Raw genomic sequence first — 21,741 nt, forward strand, 5'->3', positions numbered from 1 at the left:
GTAAAACAGGAGGAAGTGCTGAACTCCTCAATGGCATCAGTATTTACACAACAAAAAGGGTCTTAACAAGCCCTTTCAGCATATATCAAGCACCGGCACTATTATGATGCAGAATATTCAATGCATTTGATGCTGAACACTATGCAGATGAGGCCCAGCAACAGCCATGGATGATTTGGCGGCCAACAATGTGGCCATTTCATCTATGAAAATTGGGAGATTTTTTCATCTGCCTTGATGTAGAGAGAAATTAAACTGCACATTGAATGCATTACTAACCCATTGATGGCCTGCAGGTCATCAAAACAACTATGAAAAAACATAGATTTGATTCAAAACATCCAGGTGACCATGATAATGTAAAACAACTAACTAAAAAACCGCAGTCTGTCTAAATGAAGAGCATTTCATTGATGCCCCTGCTGATACAGTAAACTCTTTCTACTGGTACAAAATACAAAATATGAAAGGTTTCACTGTAGATTCTATTAAATTCATGTTATTGATCTTATTGTGTGATTTTAGAAAAAAAAATAATTTTGTAAATTTTCATCAAAAAAGTCATAACCACTTCTTTCTGATGACAAATGCCAAACTTCTCCATTCATTTAGACTGCTTAAAGGATTAGTTCACTTTAAAATGAAAATTACTCCAAGCTTTACTCACCCTCAACCATCCTAGGTGTAGGCTATATTACTTTCTTCTTTCAGATGAACACAATTGGAGTTATATTAATAAATATCCTGACACGTCACATCAGTTACGCTTTTTTGTAAGTTAAATAGGGAAGGCGTAGGACGTAGTGTAAGCGTTTTGAACTGTGAGAGGCGTTACACTTTCTTCCTAAGCTAAATACGGAAGGCAGTCTGGCGGAAGCTAGATATTTTACTTTATAACTTGTTTAATATGGATATTTTTCTTACACAAACGCATCGCTTCGCATCAGAAGGCCTTTATTAACCCCCCGGAGCCGTATGGAGTACGTTTATGATGGATGGATGCACTTTCTTGAGCTTCATACTCGTTGTTTCCCGTTCACTTCCATTATAAACTAGGGGTGAAACGGTTCTCGGTAAAAAATCGAACCGTACCGTTCTGCACACTCGGTTCGGCACGCACTTGCACCGCGATTCATCTCATATCTGATGACGCACACGCATCTATAATATGGTTTGTAGAAAATAAATAAAACAGGCAGACAGAGTTAGGCTAATGTATGGTTCTGTCGATGGATATGCATTCTGGCTTCTCCTAAAATTTGTTCACTGCGAGTGCCGTATACTCTATCTGACCAGCCATTTACGCATCACCCGGGTGTTGATAGAGCGCGAGCGCAGGTGAGACCTGAACAGCACACGTTGCTATCTCAGTTTAAACTTGCCAATTTAAACATTTGAGTGCAAGGCGCGAAAGAGAACTTACGCGCGCGCTGTGAGAAGATTTGTGCACTCATCCGAAGCGCACATGATTCACACAAGATTATGTCAACATGTTGGCGAGTATCCTAGCAAGCATAAGTTACATCCCAAATTACACACTATACACTATGCACTTATACACTATGTACTTATGCACTATGCACTCCATGTAGTGCGTGAATTATATAAGGTTATTTTACATTTAACAACGGAGTCTGATACCCCCTCCCCCTCCGCTACGTAACTAAAGCTGCGACAGTTGAGTGCGTGAAGTGTCCAACATTCCACACTTCATTTTTTCCGTTAATTTAGTGCATCATCCGGGTATTTAAAGTGTACTTTTTCTTTTTGGAATTTTCAGTGTGAACACACTACTTGCACTATTTATACTTAAAAACATCATAGAATAGTACGCAAATTGGGACGCACCTATAGTCGGTTATGTCTTAAGTGAACTTAAACACTTGAGAAAGAACGCATGTGTTCAGTATCAGTGTACTGATCCGTGTATTATGTCTTAAAGAGACAGCAGCCCTTGCATTCCTGCTGTCTGAATGTGTTTTTAATGTTAATCAAACAACAAAAGACAAGGAAATCACTCATTGCTCATGACTAAATAGTAACTTAATAATTAATAATTATTGATCTTTATTTAATTTATACAGTGAAGATTACATGCAATGTTGTTTTACGTTTTATTGGCTACTTTATTCAATTTCTGTACCTGAAAACTGGATACATGAAAAGAATACATCAGAAAGAAGAAAGTCATATACACCTAGGATGGCTTGAGGGTGAGTAAAGCTTGGGGTAATTTTCATTTTAAAGTGAACTAATCCTTTAAACCCCTGCAAGCTTGTGTTCATCTGCCTCCATTTTTAATGCAACTCTCACATCTCAAAATCCAATTGACAACCAATGCATAGTACTTACTTCCACCATACATTTTTTCTTTTTCACTATGGATGTCACTACTTCTGTTTCATCGCACCTTAACATCTGTGAAACCAGGGGGCCTATTAAGTGCTAATATTTTCATTTTATATAAAATTACATCTTCTGAGCAGAGCACTTGTGCAAAATGCACTTTAGTCAACACTCAACAGTGAATAAAGCCTATTACAACCTTCCTGACATTTTGCAAATTTAAAATTTAATTTTGTCTCAAGGTCATTCGAATTCTTGAATTACAACAAGCGAATTACATTTTCAAAATCAAATAAAACCTCTTTAACCACCGACACATATTGGTCCTTCCTACTGATAAGGTGACCTAGTTTATCCTCTAAGAACAAAACGATACAAACACACCACAGGCGGCATTCATCATAGAGCCGCACAATCAGAGCTACAGTATATGGCTGTACAGCACAAGAGGAGTGCCAAATGTTGGCACATTTTGTTCCTTTGCTTTATAACAAACTTGACTCATTTGTCATGAATCTCAGATGAAAAACTGTAAAACTAAGTATGCTGATAATGTCATCACTCTCATCATCATGATGCTCTGGTAATTTAATCTTCCTAAAATCCATCATCATAACATGACAATTTCATGTGGTATTCTAGTTGTGAACCTGTTTTAGTAGCATTTCTGATTGTTCTGTCTCTTGCGATAAAGCGACATGCCTCATATCAAGGGCAAGGCCAGACTTTTGGCAATGGTAGACTTTCGACTTTCAGCAGTGGTAAATCTTCCAGAGAAGATCTACACTTGACTTAAGGCAAAACAAACAGTAGCTATAAAATACAATTTGCATCTGTTCATGTTCAATGTTCAATTACGGAACATTAAGAGTTTGTTTAAATAAAACACTCAAAGTATATGTAAACTACAACAGATATGCAAATGAGCTCTGAGTGACTCATACTGAGCAGTTCTGAGCTCATCTGTCCTTGCAGCTCTCCTGCCATGTTTTCTGCTTGTGAACATGATACACGTCAAGGTCATTTCATGTGTTTTCCATAACTAAACACACTTTAGTCGCATGTTTTGTTTTATATACAAAAAATGAAATAGGCAAATATGCTTTCATTATTATTTGGATCTTATTTGTCTCACTACCCTCCTTTGGGGAAGCTGGAATTTTTGTTTAAAGAGTTAGTTCAACAAAAAATGAAAATAATGTCATTAATTACTCACCCTCATGTCGTTCCACACCTGTAAGACCTTCGTTCATCTTCGGAACGCAAATTAAGATATTTTTGATGAAATCCGAGAGGTTTTTTATCCCATAGAAAGCAATGTAATTACCACATTCAATGTCCAGATAGTAGTAAAAACATTGCTAAAATAGTAAACGTGACTACAGTGGTTCAACCGTAATGTTATGAAGCGACGAGAATACTTTTTGTGCGCAAAACAAAACAAAAATAACGACTATTCAACAATTCCTTCCCTACCTTGTCAGACTCGTACACAGTGAACGCAGTTCAGCGCTTCCAGGTTCTACGTCCGAACGCCGGCTCAGTATTGGCCGGCTCCTGTGTCAGCATCACACGCATGTGTCGTGCTGCTCACATGAACAGCCTCAGCCAATACTGAGCCGCCGTTTGGATGTAAACACGGAAGTGCTGAACTGCGTTCACTGCATCAACTGCGTACGAGACTGACAGCATAGAGAAGAAATTGTTATCGTTACTTTTTTGTTTTTGCGCAAAAAAAGTATTCTCGTTGCTTTATAGCATTAAGGTTTACCACAGTAGTAATGCTGACTATGTTAACGATGTCTTCTTTACTACTTTTCTGGACCTTGAATGATGGTAATTATGTTGTGTTCTATGGGGGACAAAAAGAAAAAAAAACCTTGGATTTTATCAAAAATATCTTAATTTGTGTTCCGAAGATGAACGAACATCTTACGGGTTTGGAACGACATGAGGATGAGTAATGAGTAATTAATGACAGAAATTTCATTTTCGGGTGAACTATCCCTTCAATGGCAAATGAATACTTAAAGTATATAGTGACACGACCAAACAATTGTTTTAACCCTGCTAGATTGTAGTAATGCACCGAAATTTCAGCAACTGAAAATATTCCATTGTAATAGAAAAATAAAATTAAGTATTCGGCCAAAATCATTGACCGAAACAGTAAGTGCTTCTCTGATTATGTGTTTTGACTGTGTCAGTGTCTATTTTGTGCAGAGAATGTGGATAAGCTACAACAGGTAAACATGTTAGAAGAGCAGACACACTTCACCGTGACCTAAAGAAATTGTTGCTAGAGTAGGAATATGTAAAATATGTTTGGCTGAAATATTTAGTGGTGCCTCATTGCCAAAAAACACTACTACAATTGGTTTATCACCTGTGGACACGACACCCTGAACAGCATACCGAGACTTAATTTTTGGCTAAATGAAAAACTTTAATTTCGGTTTCTGTGTCTCTCTAATAACGACATTTTGCTGCATCACTACTACATAGCAAATTTTTTTTTTTTTTTTTTCTATTCAAGAACAGCTGTCAGCTCTCATTAAAATTAAAGACAACTTTATTTGTCCAGTAAGCAACTGAGGAAAGAACAGCAATTCTGTAATGACTCCTCAGATGACCATTACTTAGATAATGCAGTCTGTGTGGACAGGAGTCCTGATCTCAGCCAATCATTTAATGGAGAACAATCATGATCTATCCACCACTGCTGAGTCTACAATGTCTGTTTATATCACCTGGCAGTGACCACCACTTGCAGAGAAAATGGATTTATTTTGCATTTTTGCAAGAATTATGAATTTCTTAAGCTTGCACGAGTTACAAAGAGCTGTAAAAATCGGACCCTTTGTAACCTATAATGGTGTTTGCATTATCAATGTCATGTGAGTTATAAAGAAATGCGACCTGCAGAATTTAAAATAATTCTTCTTAATTTTACATCATAATTTCTTGATTAAAAAAAAAAAATGTTTCAAATTCAGTATGCCAGGGTTCCTATCCACCTGTAATGGCAAATAATGGCAGATTTCCAGGTTTTAAGAGTGAAGCTAATTTCCACCACTCACATGCTTCTACTGCCCCAGTCTCAATCTCTATTGACTTTTAATGATCATACATTACATATGTCTTCAGTATTCATAAATCCTGGACTTCAGTAGGTTACTTTACGTTTATAAATGTCACCCCAAAGTAACGCTGCTCCTTTAATTACCCACTATGTGGTACCTTGTGCAATTAAAGCCGAAGCTTAGACTCACAGAAGCTGACCACACTGAGGACGCTTGTTGGATTGGAAAACCTCGCGCAAAATATTAAGTGAAAACGCAACATTCCGTTAATTTAGCCTGCGCTAAAAGCCACATTCACAACCGACTCATTAATATCCAGATACAGGACCAATGACAGTTCAATGGATGCTCATACTTACATTACGCGCGAGTCAGTTGTTTCCCTAAAGACGATTCTGCCTGTTAAGGGGACACACACACGCTCTTCAAAAACGAACCGGCTAGTGTCTACCTCCAAATAAGCTACGACCCCATATTCTCTCTGTGTGAACAGGAATAAAAAAACACACAATTATTTTAAAGCACGTAAATGACATAATCACACCTTTATGTTGCACTATAATCAAAGGGAAGTCTATTCTGCAGACATATAATTATAATTTAAAATAATGTAAAATAATTCATAAGTCATTAGGAATGTATTATTTATGTTCTTACGAAATTAGTTTTGAACATACCTTAACATGTTTATTTTGCACTTAAACTACGGTTCAATATGTTTTACTTATTCATATAATGATTTTATGTTACTATTGCAAATTTTCTGTTCTGAATCTGTGTGAGAAAAAGAACATTTTTTTATAGAGCACTAGAGGGCACCCCTGCGGTAGGGGGAAAAAAAGGACACTTCCGTCTGACGTTGCGTGAGTCTTGACTGACAGTTTTCTTAACCAATTACAGTGAAGAAGAGCTTCAATGAGGCGTAGCCGAAAGCACAAACGCAGCCAATCACAGCGTAGCAAGCGCAAGCGACGGGTCCAGAAGTGAGGTGTCTATTTCTGCCGTAGATGGTATCGAATCAAGTAGAAAGTTGAAAACTGCTAATATATGGTTGAAAATTGTGATTAGAATGAATGGAACAGCATATTCAAACTTTGACAATCAAGAGCACGTTCTCAAACTAGGCGAAACTTTTGAGAAACAACCTAAAAGTGCATTCCACACGGTACGATGTAAGTGGTATCTTTTACATTATTATCTGTATATTAGAATATTCATATAAACACATTAGTAGAAATCATATTTTGAAAAAGAAAATGAGCTGTTTCTTACGTTGATACTGAAACCATATGTTGTTTTCAAACAAAACGCACAGGCATGTGAGAAGGCAGCTATGTGCTTTTCCACCTTGCTGGATAAATTCAGCTTTGTAATGTTTGGAAATTATATAAAAACAGCATCTGTCTTTGTGCTTATAACGGAAACCATCCTAAACGAACACCATTTTCTTTCAGCTGAGAACCTGTGTTTTAAAATAAAATCTTGAGCAACATTTAATTCATGAGGAATTAATAACTTTACATTATAATAGGACACACGCGCCCTCTGTAGGTATTACATTAGTACTACACTACTTTAGTCTGCAATTGCTCATTTGATTGTTATGAAATATGAAAGTTTTCTTCCTGTTCATAGATGATTTCAAACCAGCCTCCATAGACACAGCATGTGAGGGGAAACTGGAAGTGGGCAAAGGAGAGCAAGTTACAATCACACTACCGAATTTGGAGGTAGGTTTGATAACCTTATTCTGCAAAACATTTCTTTTATGTAGCACAGATGATTCAGCTGAAACTTTTTCTCTCCCATCAACATTTACAGGGATCCACAGCACCTGTTACCGTGTTTAAAGGTTCCAAAAGGCCTTATATGAAAGAATGTATTCTCATTGTTAACCATGACACAGGAGAGTATCGTCTGGAGAAACTCAACAGTAACATTGCGGTTAAGAAGACCAGGTAATAACACTTTTGTGTTCCAAGTCATATGGATTTATCATTTATTTCATGATGTATTCCTTTAAAGCTTATGTTAAGTAAGTAAACTGTTATATTCTCCTTTCTTGCAGGGCTGAGGGAAGCAGTAAGATTCAGTCACGGCTGGAGCAGCAAACTAGCAGGCTCAGTCAGCAGATGAAGACAGGTAGTGGAAGCAAGGCTCCATCCAGCACCAAGAGCTCTCCTCCCAAGGAGAAAATGTCTCCATCATCTCCCATGGATGATATTGAGCGAGGTAATGTGTCTTGTCAAATCTGGAAAAAGTAGCAAACAAGATTTTTGATTAGTTCAGCTAGTACAATCAGCAGGACACCAGCTTGATGAACCGAAGACATGAAAATTGGAGGGGGAAACGCACTACCATTCAAAAGTTTGGGGTCATTACTTTATGTTTTAAAAGAAATTAACAATTTTATTCAGCAAGAGCATTTTAAAATGATCAAAAGTGACAGTAATTTTTACATTGTTAAAAAACATTTCAAATAAATGCTGTTCTTTCAAATTTTCTATTAATCAAACTGACAAATTGTATTATGGTTTCCACAAAATGTTAAGCAGCACAACTGTGTTCAACATTGATATTAATAAGAAATGTTTCTTGAGCAGCAAATCAGTATATAAGAGTGATTTCCGAAGGATTATGTGACACTGAAAACTGGAGTAACGATGCTGAAAATTCACTTTTGGAATAAATTACATTTTAAAATTAAGATAAGCTGAGTGCACACTGTCATCGGGTTCTGCACTCCTATTGATTTTTGATTGGATGGCTGTCATAGTAGAAGCCACACTACAGGACTATGCGACAGGACACTGCCAGAATTTCAAGGGAGTTAAAATTTGATCGCAGTGGTCATTACTTGGCTGTCGACGAACATGTCAAACTAGCGATCAGATACTTCAGATTCACAAAATTCGTCTCAGGTGGTCAAATCATGGCCAAAATGGCACAGTGTGAACCTGGCTATAGAAAGCAGTTATTTAAAATTGTAAAATTTTTCAAATACGTTCAAAAACATCTTACTCACCCCAAACTTTTAGTGTAAATGGCAGTGTAAAAGAATTCTTGAATATTACTTGAATTCTTTTGGGAATTGTTCTAGTTTTCATGTGTTTGTGCAGAGCTCATGGCTGAGGCACGTGACATGGAGCAGATGAGCAGTGGAGACAGCTCCTCAGATTCCCACAGTTCCTCCTCATCCAGTAGCGGGGACAGTTCCAGCAGCAGCGACTCAGAGGACGAGAGTCGCCCTCCGCATAATGCGCCCCTGGCCCCCCCTCAGAGCACCTCTGCCCTCGACACATCTCAAAGCCGCATGGAAGAGAGCAGCGGCCATTTCATGAACACGCTCAGTGAGTTTCAGGGCTGCTGGGGGATTTTGGTTGGTCTGACGTTCTCTTTTGTGTGTCTAATATGCTAATATTTGATTTATTCCAGAAAATGATCTCCAGTTAAGTGAGTCTGGGAGTGAAAGTGACGACGACTGACTGCAAAGTGTTGGACATCTGATGCTGAAAGAAAGTCAGGTTTTCAGGAAGTACAGTATCTGTTCACTAGTTAAAATTTTATGTAATATCCCTATCAACTTTTCAGTTATGAAATCTTTTCTTTCCCCTAGTTTCTTAGTAATGCTTTCATCAGCACAAGCTGTCATTGGACACAGACCTGGGTGGGGGGTTTGCTGTATTAGTAAATTAAGAAAAAGTATTTATTTTGTTGAGAATGCTACTGCATTGATGTTAGTTTTATAGGAATGTCCTATAGTTGCTTCCTCAGAGGTTATAGAAATGAATCTATTTCTGAGATAACTGTGTTTAGAAAGATCACCATGGTCATGTTATAATATATATATTTTTTTGAGGCTCAACATACTCAAGCACATGTGATTCAGCAGAATATTTAAGGAGTCTTAAGGAGCATGAGTGCATTAAGCTGCCAAGCTCAGTCTCAGCAATCTCAGATATTTACACATTACCCGACCTGCAATACTTGAATTTCTCTTCTTCTTTTTTTCTTTTTTTGATGATTCAGAGACATTTGTTCATAACAAACTGTGCCTTGTATATAAGGTGTATTTTGACTATCCATCCCATTCTCTTACATTGAAGTTTACCCCTTTTTTTTTTTTTTAATTCCTGCTTGGAGTCCTTAAGATGTAATCTCCATTTAGATATAGAAGCCTATGTGTCGTGTATGTCTTACTGTACGCCTCTGGCAGGCCCAAAAGCAACACTCTTCACTCTTAAAGGATGTCTTTATCCAGCCTTTCTTGAGCACTAATTGCAAAAATGATGTGCCATCGTATTATAGCAAGGTTGACTGATGTGGTAAATGTAGTTCTGTGGGAGGCATTTGATCATTAAAGTTGTGTATAGACAAATAAAGACTTGTTTTGTGATGCTTATTTGTTGATAATTTTATCGTCTTCATAGAATGCCATTTTCAGCATCTGAGCCGCAAAGTTTTAACCTAGCTTCATGTTGTGGCATTATTAACTTAAGCATTACTCCAATTATATTGAGGGTTTCAACTTACAGTAAATCTTTTTGAACATTATGCAGTCATTTTATGTATTTATAGATATGACTTTTTAGAGGAAAAAACTTTAAAAACACGCATTGGCTTGTTTCTAAAGCAAAGATCATCTTTCCTCTATGGAAATATTTAGGGGGTTTTATGCATTCAACTGTAACCATGTCCAAAGTCCCTTTAAGACAAGTCATTTCACTCGGCGGCCATCTTTGAAACGCCTCTCGGGCATCCTGGGCATCATGCAGCTCCTATCTCTTTGAATGGGGAAACATCAAATTCTCCAAAGCTGTTTGCCAAGCTTTCGATTAAATTTCATATTTGAAATCACCAATGAAATCTGACAACAACTGTCTCATAAACGCTCAAATCATGACAAAAAAACAGTATTTATGCTGGATCAAGCTAATGCGCAGACCTAAATGCGCGTCTCTTGTGCCTCATTTCGGAGGCGCGCGTCTGACTGTTTCTATAGAAACCGGTGCTTCTAACGGCCGCTGCAGTGACGCGATGACTTTACAGGTCGGCGATTGGCTCTTATTTTGAAGGCGGGACTTATTCCGCCATATTGAGCGTTACACTTTCTCCCATTCAAAACAATGCGAGTGACATGTCTTGTGTTATTCTATAGTCTTTGCCGTGTCTCAGTTAATGCCTGGAAACATGAACTTATTTTCAATACAATTACAAAAATTTGCCAGGGAAACTATAGTTTCATTTGCTATGAGTTTATCATTTGTACTTGCATTTTCAGTGCCAACCATATTATATTGATTTACAAAGAAATTGTCTGGGATTTTTAAATAATTTGACTTGCATTAAAAGGTCTTTTTGCAGCTGAAATACACAAGGCCTTCCCTGAAATAGACGTCATCTGGAGGGGAGCATATGTTGCTCTAAAACCTTTATATACCTTTCAGCATTCATAGTGCTTTCCAAAACTTGTCTTCGGCCTTGTCCCTTACGCACAGAGATTTCTCCAGTTTCTCTGAATCTTTTGATGATGTTATGCACTGTAGATGATGAGATTTGCAAAGCCTTTGCAATTTGACGTTGAGGAACATTGTTTTCCACAAACTTTTTACGCACTCTTTCACAGATTGGAGAGCCTCTGCCCATCTTCACTTCTGAGAGACTTTGGCTCTCTAAGACATCCCTTTTTATAGGTAATCATGTTACAGACCTGATATCAAATAATTTAATTAGTTGCTAGATGTTCTCCCAGCTGAATCTTTTCAAAATTTCTTGCTTTTTCAGCCATTTGTTGCCCTGTGCCAACAAGACCTGTAGCAGGCATCAAATTTGAAATTAGCTCATTTAGTGAATAAAAGTGTAAAATTTCTCAGTTTAAACATTTGTTATGTTATCTATGTTCTATTGTGAATAAAATATTGGCTCATATGATTAGAAAGTCTTTTAGTTTTCATTTTATTCAATTTTAAAAAACGTCCCAACATTTCTGGAATTCAGGTTGTACTTGTATTCAGCAAGGATGCGTTAAATTGATTAAAAGTGACAGTAAAAACTTTTACATTGTTGTAATTGTTTAGCTTTGCCATCACAGAAATTTTAAATATTAAAATAGAAAACTGTTATTTAAAATTATATTATTTTGCAATATTACTGATTTACTATAATTTTGATTAAATAAATGCAGCCTTGGTGAGCATAAGAGATTTCTTTCAAAAATATGTAAATATATATTCCCTTGAAATTACAGTAACGCTCAGCAAGCTTCTTACATTGTTTATTATGATTTTATAGTAGTAACAGTATTTTGGCAGAAACGATGGTTGCCGTGGAGGTAAATGTTTGTAAGGGTAGTCTGAACAAGAAGCCGTTGATCACGCGAGTTTACTCAAGTTCATGCGTAGGGGAAGAGCTGCTTCTGGCACAGACTGCCATTACAGGGCAGACTACTGCTGTAGCAGGACTGTTGTACGTGCACTGTGCTGTGGACTGCTTGATTAAATATGTTTTCAAATTCATTGCTTAGAACTGGATTGTTTTTATGCAAGCAGGACAACAGTGGAATAAAATGCCTGACATCGATATTCCTCAGCGCTGGGACTCGGACATCCAGTACACTGATAGGTGGCGATAAACAAAAAACCATGGACGACTTGGATGGTCCTAGCTTTATGACATCATTATACTGGCTTTTTGGAAAAGGTTATTTTCAAACGACACATCAAATGCAGGTAAAGGTTCATAAAAAATTACTAGGTTCAGTGTTGGACTGATATTAGTTTAAGCTCGAAATCTTCATGTGCGGTCCATGTTTTAAATCTTTTACTAAATTTAATGAATGAGTTTGCATTTTCCGTGAAAACATGAAAATATTATATCCACAATCAACGAATAGGTGAATAGCGTTCATACATCCCTACATTAACCACAAACTTTATAAATTTAACATAACCCTCTGGTGCTTCTCGCATGTCGGTCAAAAATGAACTTTTTATTTATTTATTTTTTATTCATTTCAATGAAATGAATGTAGACCTACTATATTGTAGTTCGATTCGAATTATTTAATATTTTGTATTTTTAGGGGATTTTATGGTACTAAATTATATTTACACTAGTTACATTCCATTTATTCACTTTTTGAGCATAGACCTGAAAATGAAATTTCCAACTTAAACCGTCATAAATTTTGAACGCTTTAGAGCACAGACTTAATTTTGATGTCTTTTCAAAGACACTTGGCAAATTATTGCTGAAGTGAAAAAAAAAGTTTTAAAAAGTTAACTTTAAAAAGGTACTACGGAATATTAAAATGCACAAAAATATTATTTTCAATTTTTATATGAAGTATATATTTTCAAAAACACAATTTACTCTAAAACTGCAAAGCTTCTAAAATCAAAGCCATAAATCTAAAAAAGTTGTTCCAAATTTGAACTTGATATCTTAAAAATTAGCTTTCAGTAAGATTTTGTTTGGCCGCAGCACTAAAAGTTTTCACTAGATGAAATTCGTCTCCCATTCATTTCCATGGTTCTTGTGAAGTTAAAATGTTTTATTAAATCTTTTTTGTTTATTTACTTTAAAATTTGTATTTAATGCAGATAGAGCACAGCAAAATCTACGGCCCACTTTGGAAGTCCAAATATGGACCATTGGTTGTTGTTAATGTAGCCAGTGCAGACCTCATAGAACAGGTTCTGCGGCAAGAGGGTCGCCATCCCATCCGCACTGACATGCCCCACTGGAGAGGCTACCGGAAACTCCGGAATCATGCTTATGGACCCCTCACAGAGTAAGTGACACTGGAGACCCGAGTACTACTGGCACAAGCATTCATCCGTCACTCATTCATTGCACAGATAATGTACAGCCATAATGTTGTCAGCTATTCTGCAAAAGTACACACACACACACACACACACACACACAAACATCTGCAGATGTTTTTAAAACCATTTGTCAAATAGACATATTGTGTGCATGTCTGAACATGTATTAAATAGCTAGCAGCTTTCAATTGAAAGTGAGTAATGTACAAAATGGAAACATGACTGAGGACACACCACGTTATGTGTGTTAAACAATGAACCAAAACAGGTCTTGTAATTTGTATGCTTCATAAACCCATTTTAGTGGGACAAATAGGGAATTGTTTTTGAGGTCTTACAGTGAACACTGAATAATGAAATTCCAGAGAATCCTTTAGGAGTTGCCTTCTGCGAAGCAATCAATTCACTGTGTTCCAAATTATGCAAGTTACATATCAGTGGGATTTCAGTACAATAAACATTCAGATTTTAGTTTTTCAAAGAAAGTGTTTGTTTGTTTTATTTCTGCATATCTTTTTATATAACTGGTAGCAATTTCATACAGGTTTGTTTTGCCAGGCCTACTTAGGTAAATGGAAACCCTACTTGAGGAGGTTGTTCCACACAATTAAGCAAGTCAGTTCTCATGCAATATGGGGAATAATAAAGATCTTTCTGCAGATGAAAAGCATGAAATGGTGCAAAAGGCATGAAAACAACTAATATTTTGTGAAAACTGAATGGAGATTATCGAACTATCATAAGAGTTTTGAGTAATTTACAGTACAAGAGAACTTGGTCAGATAAAGGCTTATTAAGGAAATGTTCTGTCAAAAAAATAATTGTATTAAAAGGACAGCTATAAAAAAAAATAATAAAAAAAAGAGCATTAAACAGGTATTTGAAGCCACTGATGTCTCTGGAGTCTCTAGATCCTCTCCATGCAGGCTGGCAGTTGTGCATAAAGTTACATTTCAGCCACCCCTAAACAAGGCTCACAAAGAGAAACATTTTCAGTGGGTTTGGAATTTTTTTTCACTGACGAATACCATACTATAGGTGGTCTAGATCAGGGGTGTCCAAACTCGGCCACTGTCCTGCAGAGTTTAGCTCCAACTTGCCTCAACACATCTGCCTGGAAGTTTCTAGCCTATAGTAAGACCTTGATTAGCTGGTTCATGTGTGTTGAATTAGGGCTGGACTTAAACTCCTCAGGACAGTGGCCCTCCAGGAGCAGGATTGGGCACCCACTAGATGGATGGTTGGTGAGTGGCCACTCCATTTAAAGGGTTAGTTCACCCAAAAATGAAAATTCTGTCATTAATTACTCACCCTCATGTCGTTCCAAACCCGCAAGACCTTTGTTCATCTTCGGTACACAATTTAAGATATTTTTGATGAAATCCTAGAGTTTTTTTTTTTTTTATCCCTCATAGAAAGCAATGTAATTACCACATTCAAGGTAGTAAAAACTTCATTAAAATAGTCAATGTGACAACAGTGGTTCAACCTAAATGTTATGAAGCGATGAGAATACTTTTTGTGCGCAAAAACAAAACAAAAATAACGACTTCATCCAACAAATTCGTCTCTCCCCTGTCATTCTCCTATGCTATTTACTTTCAGCGCTTCCAGGTTCTACGTCAGAACGCAGACTCAAAAAGTGTTCTCGTCGCTTAACGTTCAACATTAAGGTTGAACCACTGTAGTCACAATGACTATTTTAACAATGTCTTTACTACCTTTATAGCTGTCCTTTTTATACAATAATTTTTTTGACCGAGTTCTCTTGTACTTTAAATTACTCAAAAATCTTGCGATAGTTTGATAATCTCCATTCAGTTTTCACACAATATGTCTTCATGTCTTTTGCAAGACATTGCACCATTTCTTTTCATTTTCAGAAAGATTTTTCTTTCTTCCCATATTGCACGAGAACTGTGAATTGCTTAATAATGTGTAACAACCTCTTTAAGTAGGTTTTCTATTTCCCTAAGAAGACCTAGCAAATTACTTAATAAACCTGTCTGAGATACCAGTTATTTAAAAAAAGATATGAGAAATAAAACAAACAAACACTTCTTTGAAAAACTAAAATCTGAATGTTTATTGTACTGAAATCCTACTGATAAGTCACTTGCATAATAATTTGGAACACAGTGTAGATGCAAGTGTAAGTGGGGAAACTGGTTTTAAGGAACCCTAACAACTGCCAAACCTAAAGCAATAATAGAGGCCTACACTCTTAAAAATTAACATCCATGTAAACTTTCCATTGCACACAAGGTTCTTTATAGTGGAAAAAGATTCTTTAGATTATTAAAAAAATTCTTAACACTAAGAATATAATAGTACTTATATGAACTGTTCACTGAAAGATTCTTTGGGGAACCCATAATTGTTCTATGGAATCGAAACCCCATTTTGGAATCTTTATTTTTTAAAAGTGTACTCTTTCATTGTTCAGAGGTCAATCGTAGAATGACCATGAGATAACTGCATAAATTTGATTAAAAATACCTCATAATCAATGTTCTGAACTTATTTTGAATATAAAATGCTATATCTTAGCAAATTATTGTGCAAAGATGTGACAGTCATTATGCTTACAGAAATGACAGTACTCATAATATTTATTGTCCTGTGGCAGAATGGGAGCAGAGTGGCAACGCATCAGAAGCATACTGAATCCTCGCATGCTGAAGCCCAAACACGTGTCCTCCTACACTAATGCCATTAATGCTGTGGTGAGCGACTTTATTGAGAAGGTGGCTAAGCTTAAGACAACAAAAGGCAATGACGTTGTGGTGTATGACCTGGCAGGAGAATTGTACAAGTTCGCCTTTGAAGGTAAATAATGCTGTGTAATTTCAAGGTCAAGATAATTAGGCATTCTCAGGCATTCATATGAGCAGTTTTAATGAATTACAGGAGTGAATCAAGTGAGTACAAAGGGTCAATGCCACATATTAGATAACAAAGGCCACTGGTTATCCTATAAAGAGCATCGGCCTTGATGAGTTCATAGCTTCTAGGCATGTGCAGCTGACTTTATCTTAATTTCTCTTCCTTTCAAATAGATCAATGTCAAAAGAATACCTAGAAAGCAATTGTGCTCTCATATATCTTGGACTTAAGGATAAATTTAAGGATTTATTGTTTTGTTGTACTTTGCTATATTTACTATATATACTTGGTAAAAAGCATTGTGTCCATTACACTAATATTGTTATTCTCTTTCCTTCACAAGGAATATGCTCAGTGTTATTTGAAACTCGTATGGGGTGTCTGAATGATGAGGTTCCTGAAGAAACACAGAAGTTTATCTTCTCTGTGGGGGAAATGTTCCGGCTTTCTCCCATTGTGATCCTGTTTCCCAAATCTCTCTGGCCCTACATGCCTTTTTGGAAGCATTTTGTGGCTGTTTGGGACCATTTGTTCAAAGTTGGTTAGTCTATTTTTATTATTGTTGTGTTTTAAAAATATATATAAATAAATAAATATTAAAAATAATACAGTTATTATTATTTCTAAAAATGGTTTTTATTAATTAACAATTTTATATATACACTACAGTTCAAAAGTTAGAGATTAAGATTTTTTTGAAAATAAATTAATACTGTTATGAATTAAAATAATCAATACTGACAGTAAAGATGATTTATATTACAAAAAAACGCTTTATTCATCAAAGAATCCTGAATTTTTTTTTAGCAAAAACATTAAGCAGCACAATTGTTTTCAACAGAAATGTTTCTTGAGTAGCAAATCATCATATTAGAATGATTTCTGAAGGATCATGTGACACTGAAGACTGGAGTAATGATGCTGAAAATTCAGCTTTGTTCAGCTTTAAATTGTAATAATATTTCACAATATTACTGTTTTGACTGTATTTTGATAAAATAAATGCAGCCTTGGTGAGCATAAGAGACTTCTTTCAAAAACATTAAAAATCTTACCAACTCCAAACTTTTGAATGCTGGTGTAGAGCAACTATATTCAAACTATAGTAATGAGTTGTCATTATCAGGTAACAACATGGCAGTCATCCTTAAGTATGCTGTTTTTTTGCACAGCGGATGAACTGGTGCAAAAGAAGATGACAGAGATTCAGGAAATGGTGAAACACGGGCAGCCAGTGGAGGGCGAGTATCTCACACACCTTCTGATCAGTGAACAGATGTCCTTCACTGAGGTTTTGGGAAGCATTACAGAGCTTCTTCTGGCTGGAGTCGACACTGTAAGTATCTTCACTCTTTACAGAGGCAATGCACTGTGTAGTTTCATTTTATAAACAACGTCACAATTTGCAACATTTAATTTAAAACTAAAAGAAAATAATAAGTGTCACTAATTTGCAAAGTGTTTTAAATTGAGAATTTTTGATGTGTGCTCCATTTAGACTTCAAACACTATTTCCTGGGCGCTGTATCACTTGGCACGGGAGCCAGAGATCCAGCAGAAGCTGCATGAGGAGGTGATCAGCGTCTGCCCGGGTGACAAGGTGCCCTGCAGTGATGACATCACCAGGATGCCATTGCTAAAGGCCGTCGTTAGAGAGACTCTTCGGTACATTATATACTGTATCTCTCCATTATACTGTTACAAACATATTTAATAAGAGCAAAAAGAGCTGTCTAATATGCTAGTTCAGCATCAGAGACAAAACAGTACCTCTGCCTACTTCCATACTAGCAAGTCAAACCAAGTCAAGTCAAACCAAATGTAGTACCTACAATACAGTATTTGATTTTAGACACATCAAGTATAGTGTTATCCTGCTAAATTAATCCTCCAAACATGTTCTCTGGCATTCTCAGTTTATATCCAGTGGTTCCTGGGAATGCTCGTGTCGTTGCTGAAAATGAAATAGTGGTTGGTGGCCATCTGTTCCCTAAAAATGTAAGCTGAACTACAAAGCTCCATTCCATAAACATATCTGTCAATAGATGGTCAAAACTAATCAGTGCTGTGAATTCGGTGTTTTCCAGACTCTGTTCCACCTCTGCCACTTTGCGGTGTCCTATGATGAGAAGGTGTTCCCCAATCCTTCTGCTTTTCTCCCCCAGCGATGGATCCGGGGGCAAAAGCAGTTAAACCAGCACCCCTTTGGGTCTGTGCCATTTGGCTTCGGCATTCGGGCCTGCCTGGGCCGCAGAGTGGCTGAATTGGAGATGTACCTCCTCTTGTCCCGGGTTAGAATGCATATCAGTCAGCACAGTCACTGTCAGCGCCATTGTATAGCTGTGATGTTTGTATTATTGTATTAGTAGAAAAATTTTCTTGTTTAACCTCACCGTCACATGCAGATGATTGAATCTGATGGCATATTCACATTTTTGCCATTACCCAGCTAATAGGGAACGTTCCCAATCTCAGAATTTTGGCTAATGTTCTGGAAATGGTTCTTTCAAAGTTATGAAAAAGTGCTCTTCCAGTAACATTAAAAGGACATTTGTTCAAAGTTATCTGATCTTTAATAATGTTATGAAAACATTAGCACAAAAACGTTATTTATAAAACGGTTAGTTCCAGTCCTTGATTCTGATTGGTCAATAGCTGTGTTTTATTCACGATAAAACATGGCTATGGCCGCTTCACCCAACGGTTCTGTGTATCACTACACAACACCCTTAGCAACCACTCTTAGCAACGTAAACATATGTTTGTTCTCATTGATATTGTTCATTGAAGCTTACTGTATTATAGAGTATTGTGAGAGAGAGATCGAGTGTACCTGTATTTAGATATAGCGGTTTCCTTCAAGTCAGTCCTATGTTCGTAATAAAAAAATCCGTTTGAAAGTCCGCTGCGATATATTGTATTTCCCCGTGCCCTGACACTGACAGAGAAAGCATTTGTCAGTTGCGTCTTGTTCCGTGTTCACAAGTTTCGGTTCTTTCAATGTAAAAGTCTTCGCTACTGACTGACACACTCATAAAGACAGTCTTTGCCGCCATCTAATGGCGTAAATAATGTAGCTTCTTTTGCCGTTCACGGTCAGGGACTATTTTTTTCAGCGAAAGGAAGGCTTTAATGATTTTACTTAATGAAAGTTGCATTGATACATATTTTTTGGCCTTAATATTTGTATTGTGTGGTAACTGTTTTATAAAAGCAATAAGCCTCGTGAAGCCGTGGTTTACAGTGAATTTATAACAGCTAAGGGGGTTTTAGTCACTGGGCTCCGCATTGTGCCTAACAACGCCCTTTAGCTGTTATAAATTCACTGTAAACCACGGCTTCTTGGGGCTTATTAGTGCTTTATTATACAATGTTTTTTTCTGAAACGTTTTAGTTGGACGTTCGTCATGTTTCTGAATGTTTGGAACATTAAAAAGTTAGCTTTCAAAATGTTTGTAGAATGATGAAATTGAATGTTTCCTTAATGATTTCAAAACCAAGAAAAAGGTTTTTAAAACATTTAAAAAACTGGACATTTTGAACATTCAGAAAAATAACATTTTCATATCTTAATGTGAACATTAGCAAACCATTCTTAGAACATATTTTTGTTAGCTGGGTATATACAGTGAGTCTGAGGCCACATTTTAAAATGAAAATGATTTTAAAACCTATAAAACAAAGAAATGCACTTTTAAGTCAGTCCATGAATTTTGAACCCATCCATGTCTCCAATAATTGTCCTGACCCATTTTATCTAATCATATTAGTGTGTTAGTTTTAGATATTTGACTAGTCTGCAGTCCTTCACCTTTGATCCAACCTTCTCTGCTATTACAGAGATAATTCTGCTTGTCAATGAGTAACTAAGATTTATGTTTTGAGCATTTGGCCTTCAATGAACTATACATGTTTCACATCAATATGCTTTTATTTTATTTCTTTTGCAGTTAATTAAACACTATGAAGTGCGCCCAGACCCTACAGGAAGGACTGTGAAGCCGATCACACGAACTCTGCTGGTCCCTGCCACATCTATAGACCTTCAGTTTATTGACAGGTAAAAAGAGCAAGATGAACCAGTCAAAGCAAAATGCTTCTGTATAAATAACTGTGCACTTCTCAAAGCAATGTGCCTCTAGATGATGTTGTTTACATATTTGATATGACACATACTGTATAATTGCAAAATATAACAACAATGCTTATTGCTGACTAAATTACATGGCTTTAATGTTGCCTTTTTCAGGACTTGTTTGCCCGGTTTCACAAACAAGGCTTAAGCTGCTCCAAGACTAAAATGCATGTTTGAGCTGTCTTAACTGAAAGCAACTTGAACTGATATATCTTAAAATATGTCAGTGCCATTGTTTTGTCTCAAGATGCACACCAGTAATGTTTTTTTTTTTTTCTCTAAGGCACGTTTAAGAAAAGCCACTTAAATGTACTAATTTAACTAAGGCCTAATCCTGGCTTAATCTAAGCCCTGTCTGTGAAACCAGGCCTTTATTTATAATAAACAAATACTTATTTTACTGTTATAAATACTGATATGCTGTAAATATAATATCATTTTTTAACATTACATTGTATAAATGTTTTTGTTTTAATAATTGAATGTGGATTAATTTGTCATCTTATTATTATTATTATTATTTTTTTTTTTTTTTTTGTTAATGCACCTTAATTTTTGTAATTGTATTGTTTTATATTTAGAAGAAAAATAATATTGCAGTTTAATATGTCTAACTTCAGCTTACATTGTCCTTGCTGGTAAGAATAATATTCATATTAAACATGTTGCAACACCTGTCCAGTGTTTGCATGAAATCCTTCTCTTACTAGAGATATGATAGGAAACTCCACTGATGCCCCCATGTGGGTGAGAATTGTAAATGCAAGAAACTGAAAGATTCCATCCTTCTTATTTTTGTCATTACCTGCTCCACTTTTATCTCAACAAATAAAATGAGATTTTCCTGTACAGTTTGACACTATAGACCTTCACAGTGCACGTCTAAGAGCTGATACATTTAATGGCATGAAAACAATCTAGAAAAAATTTCAAAAGGAATGTGTCTGTGATTTTGAATTCTGTGATGATTTTTAACATGTTTTCCTGTTTCCCAACATAAAATTTATCATAAAAGTTGCATTCCCCCTCCTCGCTAAAATTTTATTCTGTAGGTGGTTTGCCTTTTGACTCCTTAATCTGCATTCTCACCTGGATACTTTTGAGAATTAGATTCCAGTATACTTTAAAAAAAATTGTAAGGATTTTTAGTACAGTATTTTAATGTTTTGGTTTTTTTCCCGAATTTCCAATATATGCCCAGCAGATGGTAGTGTTGGACCAAACTGAATGCTCTAGATTAGAATGCTGTAGGAAACACTCATTTTGCCAGTTAAATAAATCAAAGAACCATTGATACATGTATCAGTACAGACATTATAAACTTGCTTTTGGTCACAAAAATACACTAATGGAAATAATAATTTTAGGATGCAAAGAAATTGTTTTACATTTAATAAAGATCTACATTCTTACAAACACTTTTTATTTTTTGTATTTTAGTATATATTTTGTGTATCTTTTA

General features: G+C 36.2%; 3 protein-coding genes across 3 annotated transcripts in view; 2 read left to right on the top strand and 1 right to left on the bottom strand.

The window, feature by feature from the left end:
• Positions 1–5,995, bottom strand: part of si:dkey-91i10.2 (uncharacterized protein LOC555224 homolog) — a 44,239-nt gene extending 38,244 nt beyond the window's left edge. The window contains exon 1 of the mRNA XM_051904951.1: positions 5,789–5,995. The gene's annotated coding sequence lies outside the window, so the exon portion shown is untranslated. The remainder of the gene's footprint in view (positions 1–5,788) is intronic.
• A 374-nt stretch (positions 5,996–6,369) lies between these two features.
• On the top strand, positions 6,370–9,831 carry eaf2 (ELL associated factor 2). The gene is made up of 6 exons (XM_051904953.1): positions 6,370–6,601; positions 7,065–7,159; positions 7,251–7,387; positions 7,498–7,661; positions 8,549–8,779; positions 8,865–9,831. Exons 1-6 carry the CDS (start codon positions 6,499–6,501, stop codon positions 8,912–8,914), a joined length of 780 nt encoding a protein of 259 aa, XP_051760913.1. The 5' UTR covers positions 6,370–6,498; the 3' UTR covers positions 8,915–9,831.
• A 2,000-nt stretch (positions 9,832–11,831) lies between these two features.
• LOC127518368 (sterol 26-hydroxylase, mitochondrial) lies at positions 11,832–21,697 on the top strand. The gene is made up of 10 exons (XM_051904952.1): positions 11,832–12,157; positions 13,031–13,221; positions 15,888–16,087; positions 16,488–16,685; positions 17,317–17,480; positions 17,643–17,809; positions 18,061–18,142; positions 18,232–18,435; positions 20,095–20,204; positions 20,394–21,697. The coding sequence occupies exons 1-10, from the start codon at positions 11,930–11,932 to the stop codon at positions 20,425–20,427; spliced, it is 1,578 nt and encodes a 525-aa protein (XP_051760912.1). The 5' UTR covers positions 11,832–11,929; the 3' UTR covers positions 20,428–21,697.
• The last annotated feature ends 44 nt before the right edge of the window (positions 21,698–21,741 follow it).

Source organism: Ctenopharyngodon idella, chromosome 9 (assembly GCF_019924925.1).
Source record: "Ctenopharyngodon idella isolate HZGC_01 chromosome 9, HZGC01, whole genome shotgun sequence".
NCBI lineage: Eukaryota > Metazoa > Chordata > Actinopteri > Cypriniformes > Xenocyprididae > Ctenopharyngodon > Ctenopharyngodon idella.